Source organism: Tetrao urogallus (genome assembly GCF_951394365.1).
Source record: "Tetrao urogallus genome assembly, chromosome: 3".
In the NCBI taxonomy this organism is placed as follows: Eukaryota; Metazoa; Chordata; class Aves; order Galliformes; family Phasianidae; genus Tetrao; species Tetrao urogallus.
Window position 1 is genome coordinate 41,176,824 of NC_136815.1, and position 24,055 is coordinate 41,200,878.

General features: G+C 43.5%; 1 protein-coding gene across 7 annotated transcripts in view; it reads left to right on the top strand.

Moving 5' to 3' along the window:
• Positions 1 to 1,524: 1,524 nt before the first annotated feature.
• Positions 1,525 to 24,055, top strand: part of NOL4 (nucleolar protein 4) — a gene marked incomplete at both ends in the record, with an annotated part of 182,687 nt that continues 160,156 nt past the window's right edge. For all 7 annotated transcript variants that reach the window (XM_079533564.1, XM_079533566.1, XM_079533567.1 and 4 more), the window contains one exon: positions 1,525 to 1,791. In XM_079533564.1, the coding sequence (XP_079389690.1) occupies positions 1,525 to 1,791 (267 nt within the window). The remainder of the gene's footprint in view (positions 1,792 to 24,055) is intronic.

The following is a 24,055-nucleotide window of genomic DNA, read 5'->3' on the forward strand; positions in this document are numbered from 1 at the left end:
AGCGGCCGCGCTCCGCCGCCATCCCGGCACGGGACAGCGCCGCCCGTCCCCGCTCCGCCGTCGCCGTCGCCACAGAAACTTTTGTCCCGGCGTCCAATCAGGAAGCGGGGGGGGGAGCGGAGCCCGGTGAGGAGCGGAGCCGCGGAGCGGAGCGGAGCCCGGCGCTGGATGGAGGAGGCGGAGAAATGCGGGAGGAAGAGGAGGGGGGGGGGTCCTGCTCGGAGCGGCGTGAGCTGAAGCGGTAGCAAAAGGAGTAGGAAAAAAAATCACTGCTTTTCATTACTGTTATTATTATTATTATTATTATCATCATCATCATCATTTCTTCTTCATCCCTTAAAAAAAAAAAAGGGGGGGGGGGGGGGGGAGAAAGGGGAGAGGGGGGTTATGCTCAGCATCTGCATACAAACTTACTTGCACGCCTGGCAGCCGACTCAGCCCGAAGGGTCCCCCAAGGCTCTCCTGCACCCGAGGAGTCCTGCGTGCGAGAGCCGGCATCACCCCGGCACAGCGCCCGAGAGCCGCCTCCTTCCCTCGCAGCCCTCCTGGGACCGAGCTCGCTCTCCTCCGGTCCAGCGGCCGAGCCCATCTCCTACATCTCCTACATCTCTTCGCTTTTTTTTTTCTTTTTTTTTTTCCTTTTCTTTTTCTTTTTTTTTTCCCCCTCTCCATCTGCTGGGAGTGAATCAATGGATGAAAAACCTTAAAAGGGCATCGCCAAATTCAATGGGACGGAATATGAAGAAGTGAAATGCTTACGGAGCATTACAATTTTTAAAAAAATTATTATGATGATTTTTTTTTTTCCCATAACAAAAATCTGTACTAAACCCGCGGATCGGATGTAATTAAGCTTAGAAAATAGCAGGTAAGAACTTTCTTTCCTTCCAGCACCTCCATGCCCGGAGCGGGGACAGCAGCGCGCCCAGCCCTGGAATAAAGGGGAGCGAGGAGAGCAGTTTGCCCTTCAGTGCTCCCTCCCTCCTGCGCTGCTCGGGAGGCACAGCCCGGACGGACACAGCCCGCCACAGCCTGCAGGAGGGAGCAGGAGGGAGGGCTTGCTTTTTTTTTTTTTTTTTTTTTTTCCTTCTTCTTTCCATTTTTCCCCTTCACCTGCGCTATCCAGGATGAACGCGGGCGCAGCGCGGGGCCGAGTGGAGATTTGCTAAGGATGGGATTTTAATTCTTTCTCTCCGGCCGAAGCTGTCTCTCCGCCGCCGCCGCAGCCGCCGGGATATCCTGCCTCGCTCCGCCGCTGCGCAGCGCGGAGCCCTCCACCCGCCCCGCTCCCCACCGCGCAGAGCCCCCCCCGCCCAGCCCCCGGCCGGCCCCCGCCCCCCCGCCCGGAGCGGCACCACCACAACAAAAAAGCCCCGCCGGGGGCCGCCTGCCTGCGCCGGGGCTGTGCCGGCGCCCCATGAGCGCCGGGCGAACAGGTGCCGAGTGACCCGGGCGGCCCCGGCCCGGCTCGGCCCGGCCCGGCTCGGCTCGGGGGTGCCGCGTGCGCGCGGTGCCGGGGGGACGATGGAGAGCGGCGACCGGGACATGTACCGGCAGTTCCAGGACTGGTGCCTCCGGACTTACGGGGACTCGGGCAAAACCAAGACGGTGACCCGTAAAAAATACGAGCGGATCGTCCAGCTGCTGAACGGCTCCGAGTCGAGCTCCACGGATAACGCCAAATTCAAATTCTGGGTCAAATCTAAAGGCTTCCAGCTCGGCGACTCGGACGAGGTCAGTGGTGGTGCTGGAGGAGGGAAGCAAGTGCTGTACGTGCCAGTCAAAACCACGGTTAGTAGAGAATCGTCTTCTTGTTCTATGTCGGCCGCCGCAGCCCGCTCCGGGAGCGGGGGGAGCCGCAGCCACAGTTGGCTCCTTCCTCCCTCTCCCCCGAGTCATCATCACCATGTCGCGCCCGCCTGTCACATCCCCACCGCCGCGCTCTTTGTGGGCCCGAGCGAGCGATCACGCGCGGAACACACCCGCCGGTCCCCGCAGCCGCTCTCGTCGCCGCCGTCGCCCCCCGTCCCCCCCGGCCGCTGCGGAGCGGAGCGGCGGTGGTTCGGGGAGGGCCATTGTCCCGCCGCCCGCCCGGCCATTGTGCCCGGCCTCGGGCACCACCGATGCGCGGGGCAGGCGCCGTGCACGGCTCGGCCGGGGCTTTCCCCGGGATGTCTGTAGCGGCGAGGGGGGGGGGAAGGAGAGGGGGGGTCGTCTTTTCTTTTTTTTTTTTTTTTAATTTATTGTTAGACCGCAGCCCTCGGAACGGCGAGCAGCGGGAGCGTGCGCCTGGCCGCCTACGGTGCTAGGAGCCGCGGCGGGGAGAGGATGCTCAACAAAGGGAGATGGGGTTCCGCATGACCAAATGGTGTCTCTCGGTGCTCTGGTCGGGATTGCGCGATGCTCGCAGCCACACAGCCTGCGCTCGGCCGCTGCCAGCCCCCGGCGGGATGCGGGGCCGCAGAGCGGGGCGCGGGGCTGACAGCGGGAGAGCTATTATGTTGGCTGGTGGCAGCAGCTACAGATTTTCCTATGTAAGAAGATGGGAACGGTTGGCTACAAGTAGGTTTTGCCTATTGAACTCTCTTAACGTCTCGTTATTCTGACTTCTTACACTCCGGGTCACGCAAGCTAAGCTTCTTTTGTCTATGTGCGGGGCGGAGGGCGGAGGGGGGGGGGGGGCGGCTGCGAAAGGAAACCCGGCAATTAAAAATATCCCTGCCCGGGCACCGGCGTGGCCGAGCGCCGTTCGTTCGCCGGTTCGGTGGCAGCCCGGCGGCGGTGGGCGGCGCGGCCAACGGGGCTCCGTGGAAGCGTTCTGGGTCTGGCCGTGACGTAGCTGCCGGGGAGGGAAGGAGCCCGGGCATCCCTTGGCAGCATCGCCCGCTGGCTGCGGGGAGGCCGAGGTGGGAGATTCGTCGTCGGGAGTTCATAAATACGAAGACTGAAAGAGAAGGGGAAACACCGGACGGAGTCTGATCCCTCTCGGTGGCTTCCGTGCGCTGCCGCGTTCTAGGCGTGCCTATGGAGCCGGGCGCTGGGCCATCCCCTTTGGTCTGCCGGGGGATTGGCTGCTAACCTCACCCCCCAGCAGGTGCCACAGACAAAATGTAATTTGCAATGAAATTTGACAACAAGCAGAATGAAAAGTTGTCCACAACCGAAGTCTCAATTTAGGTTGCTATTTTTTAATATCTCTTCTACTTAACAGTAATAACGATTTTGGAGAGTCAGCAAGCAAGATCTTTTATTCCTAAGACCATTCTTTACCACAGAGAGTTCAAAGATATAAGCAGTCATATTTTTGAGAGTAAAATTGTACTGACTGCCCTACTAAACAAAAAGGCTATCCTACATTCTACAACACAGAGTGTAAAAATGAAGGGCTTACCTGGGCTTCTGACACACAAGATTCAGATGATCAGCTTGTATATTTTCTCTCACTTTTGCCTGTCCATGGGAACATGGAGCACCCACCTCGCATCTCTTCTTCTATTTTATTTGCAGGTCAAATTCTCTCTTTTTTTTTTTTTTCTTTTTTCTTTTTTTTTTTTTTCTTTTCTTTTTTTTTTTTTTTTTTCCCTTCAGCTATCTTAGTAAGAGGTTGAGCACCTCTTACTAAGAGGGCTCACCTTTGTTCATTTGGAGGATCACACCCTTAATATTGGTGCATATCCCTATAAATGCATATACGTGTACTGATACTTGTATGGAAATAACTACCTCAGAATCACAGAATCTTTTGAGTTGGAAGGGCCCCTTAAAGGTCACGTAGTCCAACTCCCCTCCAATAAACAGGGACACATACAGCTCGATCAGGTTGCTTAGAGTCTGTTGCAGCCTTCCTTGGCTGTCCTCAGGAATGGGGCATCCACAACCTCTCTGGCAGACCTAGTGCCTCATTATCCTTATTGTAAAAAATGTGTTCCTTATATGCAATCTAAATCTCTCCTGTTTTAGTTTGAAACCATTTCCGCTTGTCCTATCACCACAGACCCTGCTAATGAGTCTGTCCCCTTCCTTCTTATTGCCTCCCTTTAGATACTGAAAGGCTGCTCTCAAGTCTCCCTGGAGCCTTCTCTTCTCCAGGTTGAACAGCCCCAGCCTGTCCTCGTAGGGGAGGTTCTCCACCCCTTGGATTATTTGTGTGGCTCTCCTCTAGATGAGCTCCAAAGATCCTCCTGTACTGCAGACTCCATATCTGGATTCAGTACTCCAGAAGAGGCCTTACCAGCACAGAGTAGAGAGGCAGGATCATCTCCCTCACCCTGCTGGCCATGCTTCTTTTTATAGACATTGATCAGATGCCCTCTCCATCTTCTTTTCTCATGGCTGAACAGACCCAGGTCACTCAGCCTTTCCTTTTTGATGTGGCCCAGGATACGGTTGTCTTTCTGTGCTGTGAGGGCACACTGTTGGCTCATTTCCAGCTTCCCACCTACCAGTACTCCCAAGTCCTTTTTGGCAGGGCTGTGCTCCATCCTTACATCCCCCAGCTTGTACTGATTACTGGGGGTTGCTACAACCCAGGTGCAAAACCTTACACTTGGATTTGTTGAGTCTGATGATATTCACTTGGGCCCACATCTCAAGCCTGTCTAGGTCTCTCTGGATGGCATCCCATCCCATAGGCATGTTGAACACACTTCACGGTTGGCATCATCTGCAAACTTGCTAAGGGTGCACTCGATCCCACTGTCAACATAACTGATGAAGATATTAAAGAGCATGGGACTCAGTACTGATCCCTGAGGGACAACATTTGTCCCCAGTCCCCCTTTAGACATTGAGTCATTGACCACCACTCTACAGGTATGATCTCACAACCAGTTCCTCGTTCATCAAACAGTCCACACATCATATCCGTATCTTTCCAATCCAGAGAGAAAGATGTTAAAGATGTGTCAGAGGCCTTTCTGAAGTCCAGATAGATGACATCAGTAGCTTTTCCCTTCTCCATTGATGGAGTTACACCATCATAAAAAGCAACAGGGTTGGTCAGGGAGTGCCTGCCCTTGGTGAAGCCATGCTGGTTATCCATGTCACCTCCCTCTCTTCCATGTGCCTTAGCAGAGCTTCCAGGAGGATCTGCTCCATGATCTTCCATGGCACTGAGGTGAGGCTGACAGGTCAGTAGTTTCCAGGCTCATCCTTTGTACCCTTCTTAAAAATGAAATTGATATTGCTTTATTTCCAGGCACCAGGGACTCCAGCTGGCTGCCATGACTTTTCAAATATAGTTGGAATAGTTAAGTAACCAAGCAGGTATCATAATAAAAGCAAGGAAGGAAAGTTAGCATGACATATCCTTTAGGAATTTCAGAATATTTGCATGTTAATTAAACAACGACATACAAACCCTTATAGAAAAGGACTTGCATTTAGGAAAAAAAATCCTCCTTTCTTCTGCTATCTAGGACTAATCCATTGTCCAACATAAGAGACCACACTCAGCACTCTTACACAACAGACAGCTCTGAGAAATAAATGCCTCCTAAAACCATGGAACCAGTGTTAGTGTCCACCCACACAAGGCAGAGGAGGTGTTTATGCAGACCTGTGGTGTAGCAGATCTTTGTGTGAGGTGCTGGCTGTGCCCAGAGCAGGGCTGCAGCCCCTGTCCCACTGGTATGTCTTCCATTGGTGTGCACAGGGTGGGATTTCACCCAGCCAGAAATGACATGTACAGGAGGAAAAATGGAGTTTTCACTGGACAGTAATTGTTGGTAAGCTTTTAAAGCCCATTCTCTCTTTCCTTTGACTCTTACAAATTATTTAAGAGTTTATCAATTTACAATAATTTAGAGACATCCCTACTGTTATTTTTTTCATACCCATTTTATTGTGTACAGTTGTGTTTGTTCAGAGAGAGCTGCAAACGGAAACAGATCCCCAAACTGTGACTCCCTCCCTCATCCTCTCCCTCTTCTGTGCATCACTCGATCTCACCATAGGTAAAAGCAATTTCAATTTAATATTAATCACTACTGGCAGCACAAGCACTCCCCCTGCAATAACAGGATGGATGAAATTACGAGTTGGACTCTGAAGTCACAAGCTGGTCAAAAACAAGAAAATAATATTGAAATACTTTGCTAGGAATTATTCTCTCCTTGAAGCTTTAAGATTTGCTGCTCAGCTTTGCTGTCAGCCAGAGAGATTTGCTCCTGATGGTGCTGTAATCCACTGCTGCTGGTAATTAGACATCATTACTGCTGCGTTAAAGGGAAAGAGAGAAGGAGAGAGGACAGGCTGGGGCTAATTAACTACTTGATTCTAATGAAAGAAAGAGAGCCTGATAGCAACTGGGAGGTTGCACCGGAACAGGCTGGATGTACAACACAGGCTTAATTGAAGCAAGGGTATCTTGTAGCCTCACAGTAGCTGGGCTTGGTGTACTTACATATTCTGCGGACATGAGCAGGCTAGGATTTATTCTGCTGTTTCCTCCTCTGGTTGGGAAGGAGCTCCAAATCACAGGCCCGCCTTAAATACCAAGTTTAAGCACGCCAGCAAAGAGAATGGATGGTTGATTATGTGTTGGCTTCATCTATTTTCACATTTGGACTCCTCAAAAGCAACAGGAACAGATCAATTTTTGAATGTTCACATCCCTCTGTGGCCTAGGAGATGCACTGTTGGTCACCAAGCAACAACAGCCCCTGCAAAACAGCCATTTTAGGTCTAGAGTGGGACAGCACACAGTGCAGCATTTGTATCTGCAACTTGGTGAACATCTTGCTTTGCTACTTTTCTGATTGCTGCTATTATCATCCTGTATTTTCTTTCATTAGGCCCAGGTTGTGCTTTATGAGAACAGTGAGATGATGCCTGGCTCAGGCACACTGCATGCACGTGCTGAGCCAACAAATATGCCAAATGCCTGGCAGCTATTGCTATCAGATTTTAATGGGTGGTGCTCCCAAACATAAGGATGTGTGGAATTAATACTACTAGTATAGCATCTTACCAAACTGTATACATGACTTTTATGGTTAATTTTTTTTTTTTCTTTTTTTTTTTTTTGCATGTTTTCTGCATAGTTCTCTACCTAGAATTATACATTGATCTGCTACTGGAAAAAAAAAAAAAAAAAAAAAAAAAAGTAACTTTCACTTGTTTTGCATCTTCCATAGACATAAATATGAGTCCTAAGGTCAGTACTGATGCACAGATAAGTTACAAAATAATGGCCCAACCAGGTTCTAAGCAGAACTTATCTTCAAAATAGAATGGCCTAAAATGATTGAGATACAATTCTGACACAGAACACACAGTGTATTAGCAAACTAGTAGAATATAACCTCAAATGCCAGGTTCAGATTGTTTTTATGCCATTTTTACTTTGGAATGATTCCACAGACTTCAACAAAATCCCATGCTTAATGTACATTTTTTCCTGTGTCTTCTTTTATTATTTTCCAGTAATAGGCCATATAGAATGGCCTTTCATTCAGAAACCACATTTTGTCCAGCGGGACCTGGCACCTCCTGGACTGTCATGAGCAGAACAGTGAGGCCCAACACACACAGGGCTGTGCTACTGAATCTGATTACAGGATTTAGGGCTTACAAATTATAGGCCAGTCAGGTCTGTGGAGCAGGGTGTATCCCAGCCCACCTCGTGCTCAGTTGGTGATGAGAGACAGTGATGGGCACATGAGTTTACGGTTCATTTGATTTTACATAAATTAGTTTTCTTATGAACGATATTGTATCAGAAACAGACCACAGTATAGAATAGCTATATGTCAAAATATGGTGCTTTAAATTATCTTCTGTTTTAAAATGTGCTTAGCATTTGGGGGAATTTTATAGCAATCTGAAAATACAGATTTGCTTTGCTGAATTTCTCTCTGGTATTTTAGCCATCACTATCAAAAAGAAAGAAAAGGGCTCGTCAAACATGTATTGGTAGCTCTGCAGTCTACTGAACTGCTAACACATACCGGGAGTTAGTGCCACAGAAAGGTGACGCTGAGAGTGAGTTGTGATTTATCCCAGGGTACGTTTCCACAGTAGTTTACAGTCCTATTAAATGCACTTTCTGGGCTCAGCAGCCGTATTCAAGCCCTGCCGCATCCGTCTCATTTTCCTGACAGCCACACTTTCCCTGTTCAGGTCTCCAGAGCTCCTCAGTTACCCATGCCTTCCATCCTGCCATTCTCAGGTCTCCCTACGGGCTCTGTGAGGAGGGAGGCTGGTGAATCAGATGGGTAGTGCTGGAAAATGGTCCTAGCAGATGGAACAAAACCGGTTTATACTTGGCAACTCTTGATGTAGGCATTCAGCTCAGTGTTCCTGAATTAAGAGAATAACTCTGTCCTGAAACTGAAAAATGTTAGAGGCCATATGTAAGATGCTATTTCCATGTGTGTGTGTGACAGAGGTAATGGAAGAGGAGGATTTGAGATTTTGTAGTAAAAACGTTGAGCTAGAATTTTCCAAAGAGCCAAAGAGAGTCAGTTTCTGAAGGAGGAATCATTTAAAGTGCTCCTTCTGTAATATTAGTAAATACGAGGTAGCAAGGTGTTGTTTCTGTAGCTACACAGCTATAAGATCAGTAAGAAATGTAAGAAGGCATTTGCTAGTAAGTCATACCTGGAATGAGGAGATACGTACCAGTACAACCAATTGGCAATTTGTCTAATTTTTAAATGGTGATAATTTGAAAACAAAATACCTAATTTTTGGGGTGTTCACCATTGTTCTTGTTCAGTGCTCTAGACAGGAAGGAGATGCAATTCACGTAGAGAGAGCACTCCCCATGAGCAGGGAAGAAGGCCCATGCTGGACAGTGCCTGAGTTAACAATTCAAATTTAATTTTACACTACAGAAATATATAAAAATTGGCTGTTGTCAAACCCTAAGTTTTGGTCTGCTGTTCAAAGGAGGCAACTATCAGCTTTGCTTTTGGTCTAAACGAAGCTATCTGGATCCTGGTATTTCCCAGCACACATGACACAGCTCTTGAGAGCTTGCTGGTAACAAAGGAAGATAATAAGCAGGGCAAATGTTGAACAGAGATATAAATGAGATTGGTGTGGAGAAAGATCATGACATAGCATGCCAGGAAACATGGATCTCCAGGAAGATCCTATTAGATTCTGCAACTTTCCATGTACCACAAAGTACAGGAATCATTTACTCTTTGTTGCATAGGTGACCCTGATCAACGAGGTTCCAAAGTGAACTTCACAGAACATGCTTTGATCTTGAATATGTCATTTTAGATCCATCAGAGGCCTCCTTGGCTTTAAAAAACTCAAGGGATGATATTAGCTGGTGCATGGAAGTTGCTGCCCTACAGCAGCAATGAATGAGATTCCTGAAGCTTTCTTAAATTGCCTTTTTGTTCTGCTTAAGCAGATGAACCTCACAGCCCCACATTTCCACCAGCAAGGTATTTTTAATGGCTTATGAACATAAAATACCTACGTAGACTAGAAAGACTTGCTACAAGCTATAGCACTGGACATTTTTCTGGATGCAATGGACTTCCTCAGAGATTATAACTTTAAGCATAAACAGTTGTCCAGGTTTATAACTGCTTATTCAATAACTGCAAACCTCAAAGCCTGACAGTTACTATATGCATGTTACTACGTGATTAAAGCTAGTTGCTGACAGTGAATGGTGGGATCTGAACCACTTACTTGTATTTGTGAATACTCCTCAATTTAACAGGTTATTGGTAGTGAACTTTTTACATAATAAATCTAATCTATGGAAGCCTTGACCTCAAATAAAGACTTTTTTTTTTTTTTTTTTCCCAGAAATATGTATTCTGTAACAGGTTGGAAGGACAGTTTTTATTAAATGATCCACTGGAGCTCAAGACAAAAGTCATTCCACTTTTTTGCCTTGAGAAGTTGCAATTAGGTTCCACTAGGAAATGAGAGGTTATATGTCTTTATATTGCCAGTAAGGTCTGCGTGTCTGAAATTTCTGTTAGTTTTTTTACTCCTAAGTTTTTAACGCAATGACAGATGGATACTTTAATATTTTGACTGTACTTCAAAAAAAAAAAAAGAAAAAAAAAAGCGATGAGGCCACTTGTACTTAAATAACATATTGCTCTAGCTCACCATACAAGTTTTACATGAATAAGTGTTGGAATTGTTCTCATTGTCGCCTATGGACTTACATGTGGACTACTAGCAATATGCCAAATGGATTTTGTACAGAACTTTTGTTCAAGGCTGATCCAGAGCTGATGGAGCTGCCATTAAATTGTGACCTATCTGTAGGATAAAGCAGAACTGTATTGATACATGAGAAATCAGACTTATGAATGATGAGTAACCTGAGCTAACGGAAGATGAATAATTATACAACTATTTGGTACATCAAGAGAAGAACAGCTAAAGTATGGCCTGAGATTTTAGCAGACAAGGAAGACGATCAAAGAGGATAAAAAGGTTTCACAAAACTTAATTTTTCTGTGCTTATTTTCTCTGTTATGGGTAATGAGGAAATACGTTTTCTTGGTTTACATTTTTCAGATGATGAAACTGAAAAATTATCATACACAGAGGAACAAAGAAAAAGGTGATGGTGAATTGATATATTAAATTGCAGTAAATCACCAGGGCACTGAACACTGAAGAACTCAAGAATGAAGTAACCAAAATATTATTAAAATACATCACTTGCCACTACATGCAGTGATAATACTGGAGGATAGTCAAAATGTATTGGAAAGAGAAAAAGAGAGGTGGTAGAAATAACAGACCTCTGAACCATATTTCAACACTAGAAAAACAATCAATAAGAAAATCATTAATAGTAGAGCTGTTATGTGTCAATATTAACCGTACCTGGTTGATGCAACTAGTTTAGATTTTGTAAGGTTAATTACATTCCTCTTATCTGTCATATTCAGAGGTAATTTTCAGGTGAAAATTTGGTTCTGTCTTCCTGCTGAAATGAAAACAGTCTGATATTGGCTTTACTAAAGTTAGGTTGAAAATCTGTGATGACAACTTAAAGTGGTGAAAAGTTGGAAAACTTTTTTAGAAAGTGACAGAGCTGTACAAATGTAGTTCAATGTACACATATGCACATAGATAGATACTAAGAGTACTGATAGAACCCAGACAAAGAGGTTTCAACATCAAATGGAGATAGAAATTAATTAGATTAAGAAAGTTGAGGAAGAGTCAGGAAAGAGAATAGAAATACCATAATAAAGGACAAAGGAAGAAATTATGGCAGGCAGTTCCCCCCAGACCATTGCCAGGTAATTTACATCTCATGCCACTGTGGTACTAGCTTTTTGAAAAGAACAAAAGATTTCACTCTTTTCAATCACATTGAAAATGTACAGATTTATCATAACATCTCAAGGGAAATATTTAGGAATAATTTTGAACAAATCTATGCATGCATATCATAAATAAGTATACCATTAGAAAAGTATGGAGAATTATATGGAAAACTTATTCTTCTCATTAAATAAATGATATGCCCTTGCCTTTAGTAATACATTTAGTGTATTTACCTCAACACTAAAAGGCCAAGATATATGAAAGTTCCAGGGAAAGTATCTAAGATAATTAAACAAAAGGGGCACTTCCAAATGAAACACATTTGAACCGGCCATACCACAGATGAGATTTAAGAGAAAATGCACAATGGAATAGAGATCTGCAAAATGGTAGAGAAAAATTGAGAGAAATGGTGTGGTGTAAAGACTGATGAACAGCAGAAAGAAAATTCAGCAGGCGCCCTTTTTAATCCCATTCCATCCTCTGAGACTCATTTGACAACTATGTTAATAGGCAAATTCAAAGTTAGGCCATTGTTTCATAACCTTAGTGTTGGGGATGAAAGTCTGCATTGCATCCCTAGGAGAAACTTTAACTGATTCAGCAAAAGCCTCTTCCAAGGACTTTACAAGACAGTGATAGCTCTGTGGCTCTTGTAAGGATTCTTTGTATCAGTTCAGCTGTCCTGGCTGGGGCAGAATAAGACAAGGTGACGTTTCAGTCCTTCCTTCTCTGTTTCCTTGGAAGTGTTGACATGCTGATGGCACTCCACCTGTGTCACCTGGAGGCAGGCAGCAGCTCTCTGTGTGTTTTCCCACAGAGCACTCCAGTCTATGTAGTCAAGACGAGGAAAGAGTCATAGGGTGTGGTGGAAACCCAGCATCTTCCCACATCCTTTTCCTTTGTGCTGAAATTTGGTATTGCTGGCAGTCTTAACCATCATGCTCTGGCTTCATGTTCCATAAATGGATTAGCAAGATTTTGGTATGTTTCCTTATGTTGGTTGAGGCTAACAGAGGAAAATAATTTGGTCATTAGTGCACAATGCAGTGTGATGTGTTGTATTTTGTTAAAGGATTTATTTGTTTACTTGTTAATTACTGAGCTCTGAAACATCTTTTACCGAATCCCTTGGAGACTGGGACTGGAGGGTTTGTTGGTCAGCTTGACAGTGGCAGTGTCTGTGGCTTGTTGACGTAGGGCTATTAGTAGTCTGGAAAAAGGAAGCAGACTGACAAATGTCTGAGCTCCAGTACAGACCTATGTGGATCAGTGTATGAGATTACAGTGATTTATACAGAAAGTTTTCAATTAACCATCTCCATTTTCCAATTTACTTGTGATGAAAAGAAACATGCTGGTTTCACATTCACATTTTTGCCTACTTGCACAAGCATTTTTTGCTGGCTCTTTTTACAACTATTACCAAACTCCTAATAGGGCAGAAAGGAAAAAACAAGAACACACAGGGTTATTAGAGAATTATTTATAAGCATGAGAGAAAAATCATTCATTCAAAGAAATGTAATTTCTGGATGACTTTGCTTTTGACCAGCCTGAGCGGCACAAATGGCATATATCTATTTAGAGGAGTCGTCCCATCGCACTTCTCAAGAAATGACAATGGAAAGAAATAAAGAATGTAGCTCATTCTCTTTTCCCTTAATCTACATGTATTCCCTTTTAAATTTTTAATGACATCTTTCAATATCATTTATTCTGAGAATCCAGTGAAGCCCCACACCCGTGGTTGCCATAATACTAAAGAATTTAGTTCAGAGTGAGCAAACAGCTCAGCCCTATTTTAATGAATATGCTATTCCAATGCAAGGCATCCATCTCAAGCCTGCAGTTCAGACAGACTCCATTCCAATTTACTCCTTTCAGGCTGAATCTGGGACTATCCTGCAAGTAGACAGAATAGTTCTGCAGGGATGCATCTGCAAAAAACAGGATTTCTCCAAAAAATGTGTATTGTAAACTCATTGGACAACAACATTGCTTTTTTAGAAAATCTACACAAATCCTCCACTTTGTTCTACCTGTGTAAAAGGCCTTGTTACTACTGTTTTGGAGTAACTGAGATATAAGTTTTGCATATGGTAAGCTTTTGGTGAGTTACATTTCAACTGAAGCAAATAATAAGTCAATGGAAATTAAGCTAGTTCTAGAACTATGTACAGCTGGTTCAAATAAAACTACTCCCTTCCTTTTCAGTTGTCTTTCTAGATAACAAATTGTAACATTATTTTATTCAGATCAGTTCTAAAACCAGTTTTGGTGAGATACATGGGATATTGAGGAAGCTGTAGAGCTAAAACTATTCTTAGAAGGATATTCCTATTGCATCCTACATTTTGAATTCAAACCAAAAGGGCTGTTTTCAAAACCTGAGCTAAAAAAAGAAAGAAAAAAGCATTTTTAAATAGGGGAAAGCAGGTCGAGTTTCTTTAATAATAACACTGTCTTCTCTGCTATTTACATTTGAACATTAATAAGTTCACAGGTTATCGCCTGAATTTTATTTTATTTTTTTCTAAAAATTTGTTCCTTAATCAGTGTTGTCAGGAAAATTTTCAGATATACAAACTTCAAACATTTTTACAGATTTGCTTTATCGTGTTTGCTGCTATTTGAAAGCAGGCAGAGGAACAATGCTTGGTATGAAATGTTCTGTGAAAATACTCAAAATGAAATAATGAAATAAATGAAGTAAACTAACAGATCTACAAAAGGGATGAAAAACTGTAGCTTTAGATTGTTAGGAAGAATTAAGCTGTTTAAATCTGAGAGCTCCAGGACCAGTTCTGTCATTCTAGCTACAGTGTCCCTGTTCATTGCAGGGGAGTTGGACTACATGGTCCTCAGAGGTCCCTTCCAACTCTAAAGGATTCTATGATTCTAAATGGTACTGGATAAAATCCCCTTGAGGACAAGCAGAAAGCGTGTAGGTTTTTTTTGGCACAAAGATGATGCCCCTGCTTTGAAGGCACAGTGCAGTTCTTTAGCGATAGCCACTCAGACAGCACCCACCAGATGCACTCAGTGCTCTGCACAGTTCATATTGTTAGGCTGGGTGGCAACGGCTGGGATCTCAGTATGATATCTTTGAATAAATTCTTCCATTTGTAAAGGATAATTTACCTGTAACTGCTAGCCCTCTTTGCCATAAGATACTACAATGCTATAGAACAGTGCTTAGCAAATGTATAAATATGTTTATGAAACATATACAATCCCACACAAAGGCTTAATTCCATCAAGGACAACACCAGTTGTAAAACACTCCTGGAAGCAAACAGCCTCCACTCCTTGGTACAGTACGAGCTTCTGCAATGCCAGAGCACTGTATGAACAGCTCCTTGCTGCAGAAATCAGCTTGACCTTTGTCCTTTAAACTCCCCATATCCAGTACATTAAAAGCATATATCTCATCCTCTCTGCTTTCCCACTAAACACGCACAGCGCACACGCTTATCCTCAGTCACACTGTTGAAGTAGTTTGTTTGCTTGGTTTTAAATATTCTCCCATTTCTACAGATTTTTCATTAAAACATGCACTGTGGGGAGAATTCAGATCTCTTTCTCTTTTCCATGTTCTTTGAACTATATTTACATTAGAGAAGCTCTGCTTCTAATAACACTGAAAGAAAAGCCAGACGAGAGAACAAATGGGGTAAAGTGTTAAAGCAAATAGAGGATAAACAAACTTTCACTTAATAGCTCCCTGTGAGCTCATACTAAGGAAAGTAAGTCAGCTTTGGGAGGGGTGGAGGCTGGGGAAAGTCAGCTTAGCCTGGAAATGTATACTACAAACTTCAGAACAACAATAATAAAGCTAATGAAATAAACCAAGCAAAATAAGGACGGTACTTCCTGTTGGTTTGGTAATAAGACAACTATTGATTTTTCAAAATCAGTATTTATGCAGCTAAGCATACCTGTCGGCCACCAATAAACACAGAATGACTGTAAGATATTAATCATCTAACAATTCAAACTGCCTGGAAAATGTGAGGAAGATAAAGCGTGATTACTTTTTTATTGTATTTTTCACTGAAATTTCATTTCAGAGGTATTTTGAACAAATTCTACGTATCTTCCCCAGTATTTATTCCAAATCAGAGCTTATTAGTCAACATTTTGTTTAATGAGTATCACAGCATGATATAGCAGAAAGAAGCTATGCAGAATGTTGCTAGACACCAAAACCTTTTACATATAAGCAAATCCTGAATATAGGTGCTGGCCATACCTCACAATTTGAATGGGAATATGTTCATTGCTGTACAACAGCCCCAAAATCTATCTGATGGCTGCAGAGCTACACATTTTCTTCAATCCTCATCACCTGCCTTTGCTATTGCAGATTATTATTTACTAATAGAGAGAGATTAGTTTTTTTCCTTATGTTGCCTTTATTTCCAGACCTCGAGGTCTGGAAGGTCCTGCAGCCTCTTTTGAATTCCAACCCAACGACAGTTGCCAAGCTTCAAATGTATATTATCTATGGGCAGTAGGCTCAGCACATTTGTGTCACATCAGCTGAACTGAGTCGCTCACTGTGCTAGCTGCATTTTAATATTTTTAATCTTTCTTTGGAAGGCAAGCTATTTTGGTGAGCAACCAAATGCAGTCGAAACTGCACACAAGAGGAGATCTACAAATGTGTTTCTAAATGTAGACTTCTGTAAAATTAAAAAACCACCATCACCACCACCAACAGCCAACAAAAACACAACAAAAACCAAACCTCAAAAACATGTAACTGGAGAACTTATTAGGCCCGATCCGCCCACAGCCATCTGGAGCAATAAGTTATCTATCTTATTTATCTAAACAAAACTTTAGACATGACATGAGCAGAAACGCAGTGAATGAGTTGAGCTGAAATAATTTGTACTGTAATCTTCTCAAACGTGCAAGGCCAAGAGGGCTGATTTTAAGAATTAGTAAATGACATTATCATAATAATGTGAAATAGACCATTTTAGTGGCAAAAACTGTTCCCGCTGAAGTCAGTATCAAAATTCCACTGACTGCAGTAGTAGTGGGATCGGTCTCCTAAGCAGCAAACCATGCTTTTAAAAAATCAATACTCCAATTTTACAAGGTAATGTGGATAGCAGTACAGTTGCCTATTCAGAGACACTGCTGCCTGTGGATTTTATCTCTCCGATAATCCAGAGGTGCAGCTCCTCTCATGTGAATCATGGTGAGGAAAGCCGTTCTGAGGCACATCCACTGATCCTGGTCAAGAGAGACCACTCTCCATGGCATTTGGTGGCAAAAATGTTCCATCTCAGCCCTTCTTACACATCCGCAATGCACATAGGTGCCCTGAGATTGGCCAGCTTTTCTTCTCAAACCAAACCATGAAAAATACCAGCAGCATTTGAATATTTTTTGGCACATCAGGTATGGCTGTGAGCTACACGCCACACATCACAAAACAAAAGACACACACAGGTTTTAACAGAGACAGACTAGGGAGAAGCCCCTGGTGAGGCCCCTCAGAAAACATCGATGCTCAAAATGGAGGCTCTGGAGCCTCAGGGCAGGCCGTGCCCTGTCATCTCCTGTCTAGTGGTGGCTGAGAGGAGGAGAAACCACGTGCTCCCACGGCGGCCGAGGTGCTGGGGGAAATTCGGGGGAATGCCTTGAGATTTGGCGCCGGCCAAACGAGGCGCAGCACAGCTGACTGACTCCATCGGACATAATGAGTGCACCGGTTCAGCAACCGGCAGACATTTCTCCCACCCCTCCCCCTGCAGCCATATGGTACAGTAAACAACCCACCATTGAGCCTTTTTTTTTTTTTTTTAATTGTTGTAGGTTTGTTGTTGGTGGTTTTATTATTATTATTATTATTATTATTACTATTTTTTAAATTATTTTTTCCTCTTCCCCCGTGCGGATGCACTGAGCCGCGGGCACAGCCGGGCGCCCCGTCAGGCACGGAGGGGCCGGGGCGAGGCAGCTCCGCGCTCCATGCTCCCCGGCCCATGGCTGCGCGGCTCCTCCGCCGCCCCGTGACTGGATGCGAGGCCCGGGCTGGCATTGAGGGCACGGGGAGGTGGAGAGGGAGAGGGAGAGGGTGCGGCCGCGCCCCCACCGCCTCCCCCCGCCGGTTCCTATAGTAACAGCGCAATACCTCCGGGACACGCACACACACACGCGCACACCCGCCCCTCACGCCCACTCGCGGCAAAGGGGGAGCGGGCACGGCCGTTCCCCCCCCCCCCGCCGTTCCTATGGCGACGGGCTGCGGCAGCACCTGTGCGGCCGCCGCAGAGCTCCTCCCGGCCGGCCGCTCCCCCCGCCGGGTCCGCAGCGGGGCCTCCCGCCTATGCTGGGCGCTGCGCCTCTGGCGGTCGTCGTGCACGGCCGGGAGCTGAGTGACTGAAATTGGAAGGTGAGGGGAAACATTAGCGTGAATGTATATTCTTGGAGAGCGGCCCTGCCTGCGCAGGAGGTGATCCCTCTTAGTGCACCCATAGTAACGGGATGTTGGTGGGGATGTGCTGCGACAGCACGCTCGCTGATTCATCAGGGTGCCCACAGCAGGCTTGCGCTGTATTCGTGTGGTGTGTGGGCATCATAGGCAGCGAGAGCCAGCAGTTTGGCCTTGGGAAACCCTTGCTTCTGAAAATAAACCCCATGTTCCTCAAGGAAATTCTCCACACTGTGATGTGCTGCCCCATGTCAGTAGTTGCGGCCCCACATGCAGTAACCAAAGCTTGCTGATGTGCCATGATTGGCGTGAGTCGAGGTGCAGAGAATTAAAAAACCTTGTGCTGCTGCTTTGCCAGAACCCAGTGCTCAGGATTGCGCCTGCCTACCAGCCCTGTGTGATCATAGCTAAATTCTACACATAGTGTTGAGAATTATAGAATATCCTGAATTGGAAGGGACCCACAAACGTCATTGAGTCCAACTCATGGCTCTATGCAGTACCACTCAAATCCAATTCCTGTGTCTGTGAACACTGTCCTTGAACTCTGACAGCTCAGGGCCGTGCCCTCTGCCCTGGGCAGCCCGTTCCATGCCCACCGCCCTCTGGTGCAGACCCTGTCCCTAACTCCCACCTGCTCCTCCCCTGACACAGCTCCATGCCATTCCCTCGGGCCCTGTCACTGTCACAGGGAGCAGAGCTCAGCGGTGCTCCTTCACACCCTGTGAAGAGCTGCAGCCACCATGAGTCCTCCCCTCAGCTCTTCTGCTTTGTGCTGAGCAAACCCAGGGATCTCATACATCCTCCCTTCTAGACCCTTCATGATCTTCGTAGTCCTCGTTTGGACATAGCATGGTACATAGATCCACCGATCACTGAGGAGCAATACTACTCAACTTATGGCCCTCAGGGTGCTGGATGGGCTGTTCTGGATGATAAAAATCATTGAGCATGGTTGTGATGGGAAAATGTGATGGCAGCTCTCTGACACACAAATATTAACTTGCTACAGGGGGTTGGAGCTCTATGATCTTTAAGGTCCCTTTCAACCCAAGCCATTCTGTGAATTCTAAGATTCTATGAAGTCAGATCTGCCCTTCTGAAAAAGACCTGTGAGTCTCTTCCTCCAAGCAGCTGGATGAGGCAGCCCCTGTCAGGATGGATGTGCATAGCCCTGGGCACCAGAACCAGGTTTATCTTCTAGTGGTAACATACAAAATATATTTTTGATTGGCTTCAATAAATGCTGCACTGTGTGTCTTTGAATACGCCATCAAATCCCCGTAAAGTGGGGAACTCCCATTGTCTTCAACAGTGCACAGATGACACCTAATGGGATAGTAACACACCTGACCAATAATAGTATCACTTTTGAAAATAACATTGAATTCCTTTGTGAAGAGCTAATCACAAAGCTGTATTTGTGTCCTGAAGATGTTAGTGTACAAAAGAGCAGGAAGCTGTCTCTTCCTGCATAGATGTTAAAATAGCTTAAAATTGAGTATTATCAATGGTTACAATTTCTTTGTGAGTTCCATGGTGTTTGTCATTTTTTTTTTCTTGAAACATCTAATCTACAGTCAAATGGTTGTGTGAAAATTCTACTTTTGTATTAAAAAATCAGACAAAAATCATTTAGTAATCCTCCCATCTCTATAGAACAGACTGTCAGTTGTAGCAGTTACTCCCTCTCAGTTCCCAAAATCTCTCAAGGACCCAAGGTATGCTATTATCAACTTTTGACTGTTGAGTGTATAACATGCCAGTGGTTACTGTGGTTACAGAGACCAATGCTGTTGATTTGTAAGCTGTAAATGGTCAGCAATTGCTATTTGGGAACTTTCACTTAAGAGTCTGCAGAAGGTCCTAGTGGAGTTGATGCCCTGCAGACTTTCAAGGCAGGACTGAATAAGGCCCTGCCCTGTGCAACCTGATCTAGCTGTGGTGTTCCTTTTCATTGCAGGGAAATTGGACTCAGTGGCCCTCAGAGATCCCTTCCAACTCCAAGGATTCTATGATGTATTCTTGTTAGTCTATGTAGTCTTATTCTTGTGTATTTAGAAAATAGGGAACTAAACAATTTATTTTTTATTTATTAAATCACAATACTTTTCAGACCAGTTTCATTGATTTTAAATGGTCCAAATCCAGATTAAATAATAATTCTTAAAACAAAGGCCATCAGTGTGAAAGATAAGAAAATGAAAGGTATGAATTCAGTCAAATCCTTTCAACATAATGCCTTAACATAAAAGCTCTTTGAAAAAAATAATAATCAGAAGGTGCTGAAAAGAAAAATAACAAAAGACTAGAATTTAATTAAATAGAAGGAATGCTGAACGTATCTCAAATTATATAAGTATTAGCTTTATAGTAGGAGAGTCTCAAAGTTTCAGGTTCTGAGGTTTACAAATCAAATTGTAAAAGCGTTATTTGGAAAAGTTGTGTGACTATGCTGCTGCATCCTGAAAGGCTCTGGAAAATGAGAGCCCTGTGGTAAATAGTTTGTTGAAGGCTGTACTCACCAGGTGCTATCTTATCCAAACTGAGGGAATTCCTTCTGCTGCAGCCCTGGGAGCACAGAAGGATCCAATGTGAAAGTATCATGAATATTTCACTTCTTGGGCTGCATAATTCTAATAGCTTGACTTGTGTGGGTCCAAATAAATTGCTGTAATATCTAAATCATCAGAGGTGCAAAAGGATTAATTCACATAATGTTGCAGGTTAAGTTATACATAGTATAACTTCATCTGAGATGAGATGAACAAAATGGTTCCTTACTCTCTAATAACTCACAAAACCCAATATAGCTGAGGTCACAAAACCAATATCACTGAGGTCTGGAAAGGATGAAGGCAAACAATAGGATGCTAGGCTGGATGCTGTGCCATCTTAATAGTTTTCTTTATTCCAGTGAATATGCAGAGCAGAGGCAGATACACTGAATGGAGAATGCATGGCCGTGACATAGAAGGGGAAACACACGGAGACAACAAACAAACAAACAAAACAAAACAAAAAGAGGAAAAGGAGCATTTCAGCAGAAAATTTATCAGGAGAAAATGAAATGAAGTAACACTTTTTGCTTCAACAGCCAAAATGTGGGGGAATTTCAGTGAGATATATATACATATTTCTTATACCAGAAATCGTAATGTATGTTTGTCAAAAAGCCTGATGAGAAAGTGTGTTGCTGACCCTGGGAGAGAGTGCAGTGATAGCATCGTGTTGTGAAGTACCTTCAGATGGGAGGTTACTGCTAAAAGTGACCGAACAAGATTGGAAATGGTAGTAAATAGATAGATAGAATAAAACTCCAGATAGAGAATGAAACCCCATCCCAAACACATTGTACCAGCTGCTGACAGCTACCTCAAGGGTCTGTTTGTTTTTCTCAGGCAAAGGCTAGCCAGCCTGCCATGCCAGTAACATATTATTGAATCAAATTGAATTTAATTTCACACACACGCATACATAAAAACAAACATACATATTTACCAGACGTGCAGCTGTGCCTGATGTCTCCCCAGAAAACAAATGCCAGGATACATGCAGAATACCCCCAATGAAAAGTTATGCTGGAAATGATTTGATTTGATGGGAAATTACTGTGTCATTTCCTTTCAAAGACTGTAGCACTCAGAATGTAGTACTGTAATAGGCTATTTGCAAGAACAGAGCATGGATTGTCTACACAGTCTTTTAACATCTTGTAGGTGCTCCATGCTTCTTTGCCCATTGTAGATGCAGGATTTTGAATTTATGGTTTCTCTTGTGGGGGAGAACCAGCCATATCTGTGGTTTGGGTAGCAGGTGTGATTCATCAGGGACGTAACAGTGTATTTCTTAGAGCAGACAGGGCTTAAGTGATGTGGATACAGTACATATTCAGTCCACACAGCTGACTCCATCTGTTGGTACAAGTGCTGCAAAACCATTTAGGATATTTGAAGTTAGTGATTGCTATAAAGGGCAAGGAAATGAGTGCGTATAATGTATTTACAAAGAGAGATATGTGATGCAAAAATTCATACTACATTAATGTCCTTGATTTAACTAGAAGTTTCATGATACACAAGATCTCCTTTTACAGTGTCTTGGGAAATGTGGTCCAGGAAGAATAAGGAGAAGATGAAGCTCTGAGACAAGCACTTGGCCAATTCGTGTAGGCACAGCAGCATCTCAGAGGATGCATTTTAATATTGAATTGCTGCAGAAAGAAACAAAATGTTTCTCTTTCAAATTGCATTCTTGATAGCATTTTGCTTTACGGATTAAAAAATGTTATCATTGATGTTGTCAGCAAGATGAAAATCTTGGCTCTCCTTGTAACGTAGACTTGAAGCCTTAAACCCTCAGCTATCTCTAAGGTGGTTGTGAAACTATGATCAGCTTTGTAGAATCTTTGTATTATCTTTACTGAGAGGCTGAAACTGATGACAGTGTATCCCTTGTCTCTGCAGACAGAGCAAGATTGTAGAAAGAAGTGAACAATTTGGGAGCTTGAGTCATAATTTATTGAAATCAATAAGATTCTTCAATGGGATTCTGAATTATGTTATTATTCCAAAAGAAAAAAAATTCTGGATATCTAACAAGAGAAGCTGTATTTTGGCAGCTGCGGGAGCAGAGCAGGGACTGGAAGCTGCAGCAGAGCCGTGAGGAGATCACCTTTTTTTCACTACCACAGAGATGCTGTTGCTGGCTCTTTTTATCTGCAGACGTGATCTCATGTGGCAGAGGGAAACTCTCCCTGCGGTGTGTCCAGGGGAGTGTTAGCGTAGTGCCTGCCTTCCAAGTGAGCATAACTAAGGAGCAGTGGCACAGCAGTCTACAAACATTTGTAGCGGGCTGTTCCCAGAGGCTCATCCAAAGATTCCATGCTTACCTCTGCTAACCCTAAAACAATCTCTCAGAAAAGTCATTTAAAATTTGACTGCACAGACAAGATCATAAGCAATATAAAAAAAAAAATTCCTATACAATCAGGGGTAAGTGACCAAATGATTTTTCTTTCACCTGCATCATCCCCGATGTTGTAGAGTACTACTCATCTCAAGAGATCCCATGGCACGTTGCAAGCTAAGCCATGAATTACGACTGGCTCTGGGGTGGATGGCTGTATCAATCAGTCAAGCTGTACACAGCATGTGTACATAATGAGAGGAAGAGAAACATTATTATCATTATTATTATTGAACACATCCGAGTGCTGTATCCCATTATCTTAATACACACAGTATTCACAGAGGAGTGAGAAAATGGGCAAGTCACTTAATACCGATGAATTATGGTTTTGCTTCAGTTTGAACAGACTAGTTTAAAGTAAGATTAAGACATAGAGCACCAAATTCTCATGAACCTGATGAATAATATAGCCATTATACTGTATTTAACACATAATTGAATTCTAATGCTATGTTTCAACTTTTTCTTCCTGTTCTGGTAAGCAGCTGAGAAATTTGAAAGTTTGGTCTTTTTGTATAAAGAAAGTGCAACTAAGGATACATTCTTACAGAAAAAAAATGTTAATATACTGCTGGGTTTGCGTTTTGTTTCACAGAGTGGTACTAATAATTGTGAAGATCCTTATAGTTTGCATATTAACTGCTGCAGATACGAAGGAATAATCACAGAATTTAATTATACAGAGCAGACTATTTCGTCTGCATCTTTTCTTTCATCAACTATTCTTTACATATGCTAACATTAGCATGCAGAGCAATACTGTACAATAGTAAATTCACAGGCATGCGTAGGTTAGGGCAGAGACTTGGCAAGCGTTTGATTAATAGCTGGTCCTTAACTTACAAATATTCTGATTTCCTGTCTTTTATCATGCACCACATGTTGGGTAAATCAGGTTACCTACTTATTCAGAGCACCTATTTTTGAAGTGCTGTTGAGGAAGTAAAGTTTTCTTTCATTATTTGTTTGTTTAATTCTGCTAAAAATAGGAAAGGTATGGCTCTCAACATCATCAGTGATCAGAACTAGAGTGTACCTACTGTCTTCACTAAAAAAATATGGGGAAAAATCCTACCTTTTCCACACTTAATACAGCATTTACAAATCTGAGGTTTTAATCTGCAATTTCGGTCATTTTGAATTGCTTGCTGTTTAGGTTATGTTCTAGACAGGAATAAAATTCTGTAACTGAAAGTCCAACCCCCTTCTACCTTGAACCTAGAGTTCGGACATCTCTGTCATATTCATATTCATATTCATATTCATATTCATATTCATATTCATATTCATATTCATATTCATATTCATATTCATATTCAAAGCAAATAAAGGAAATAGTTTAAGCCAACTCTCCCGCTT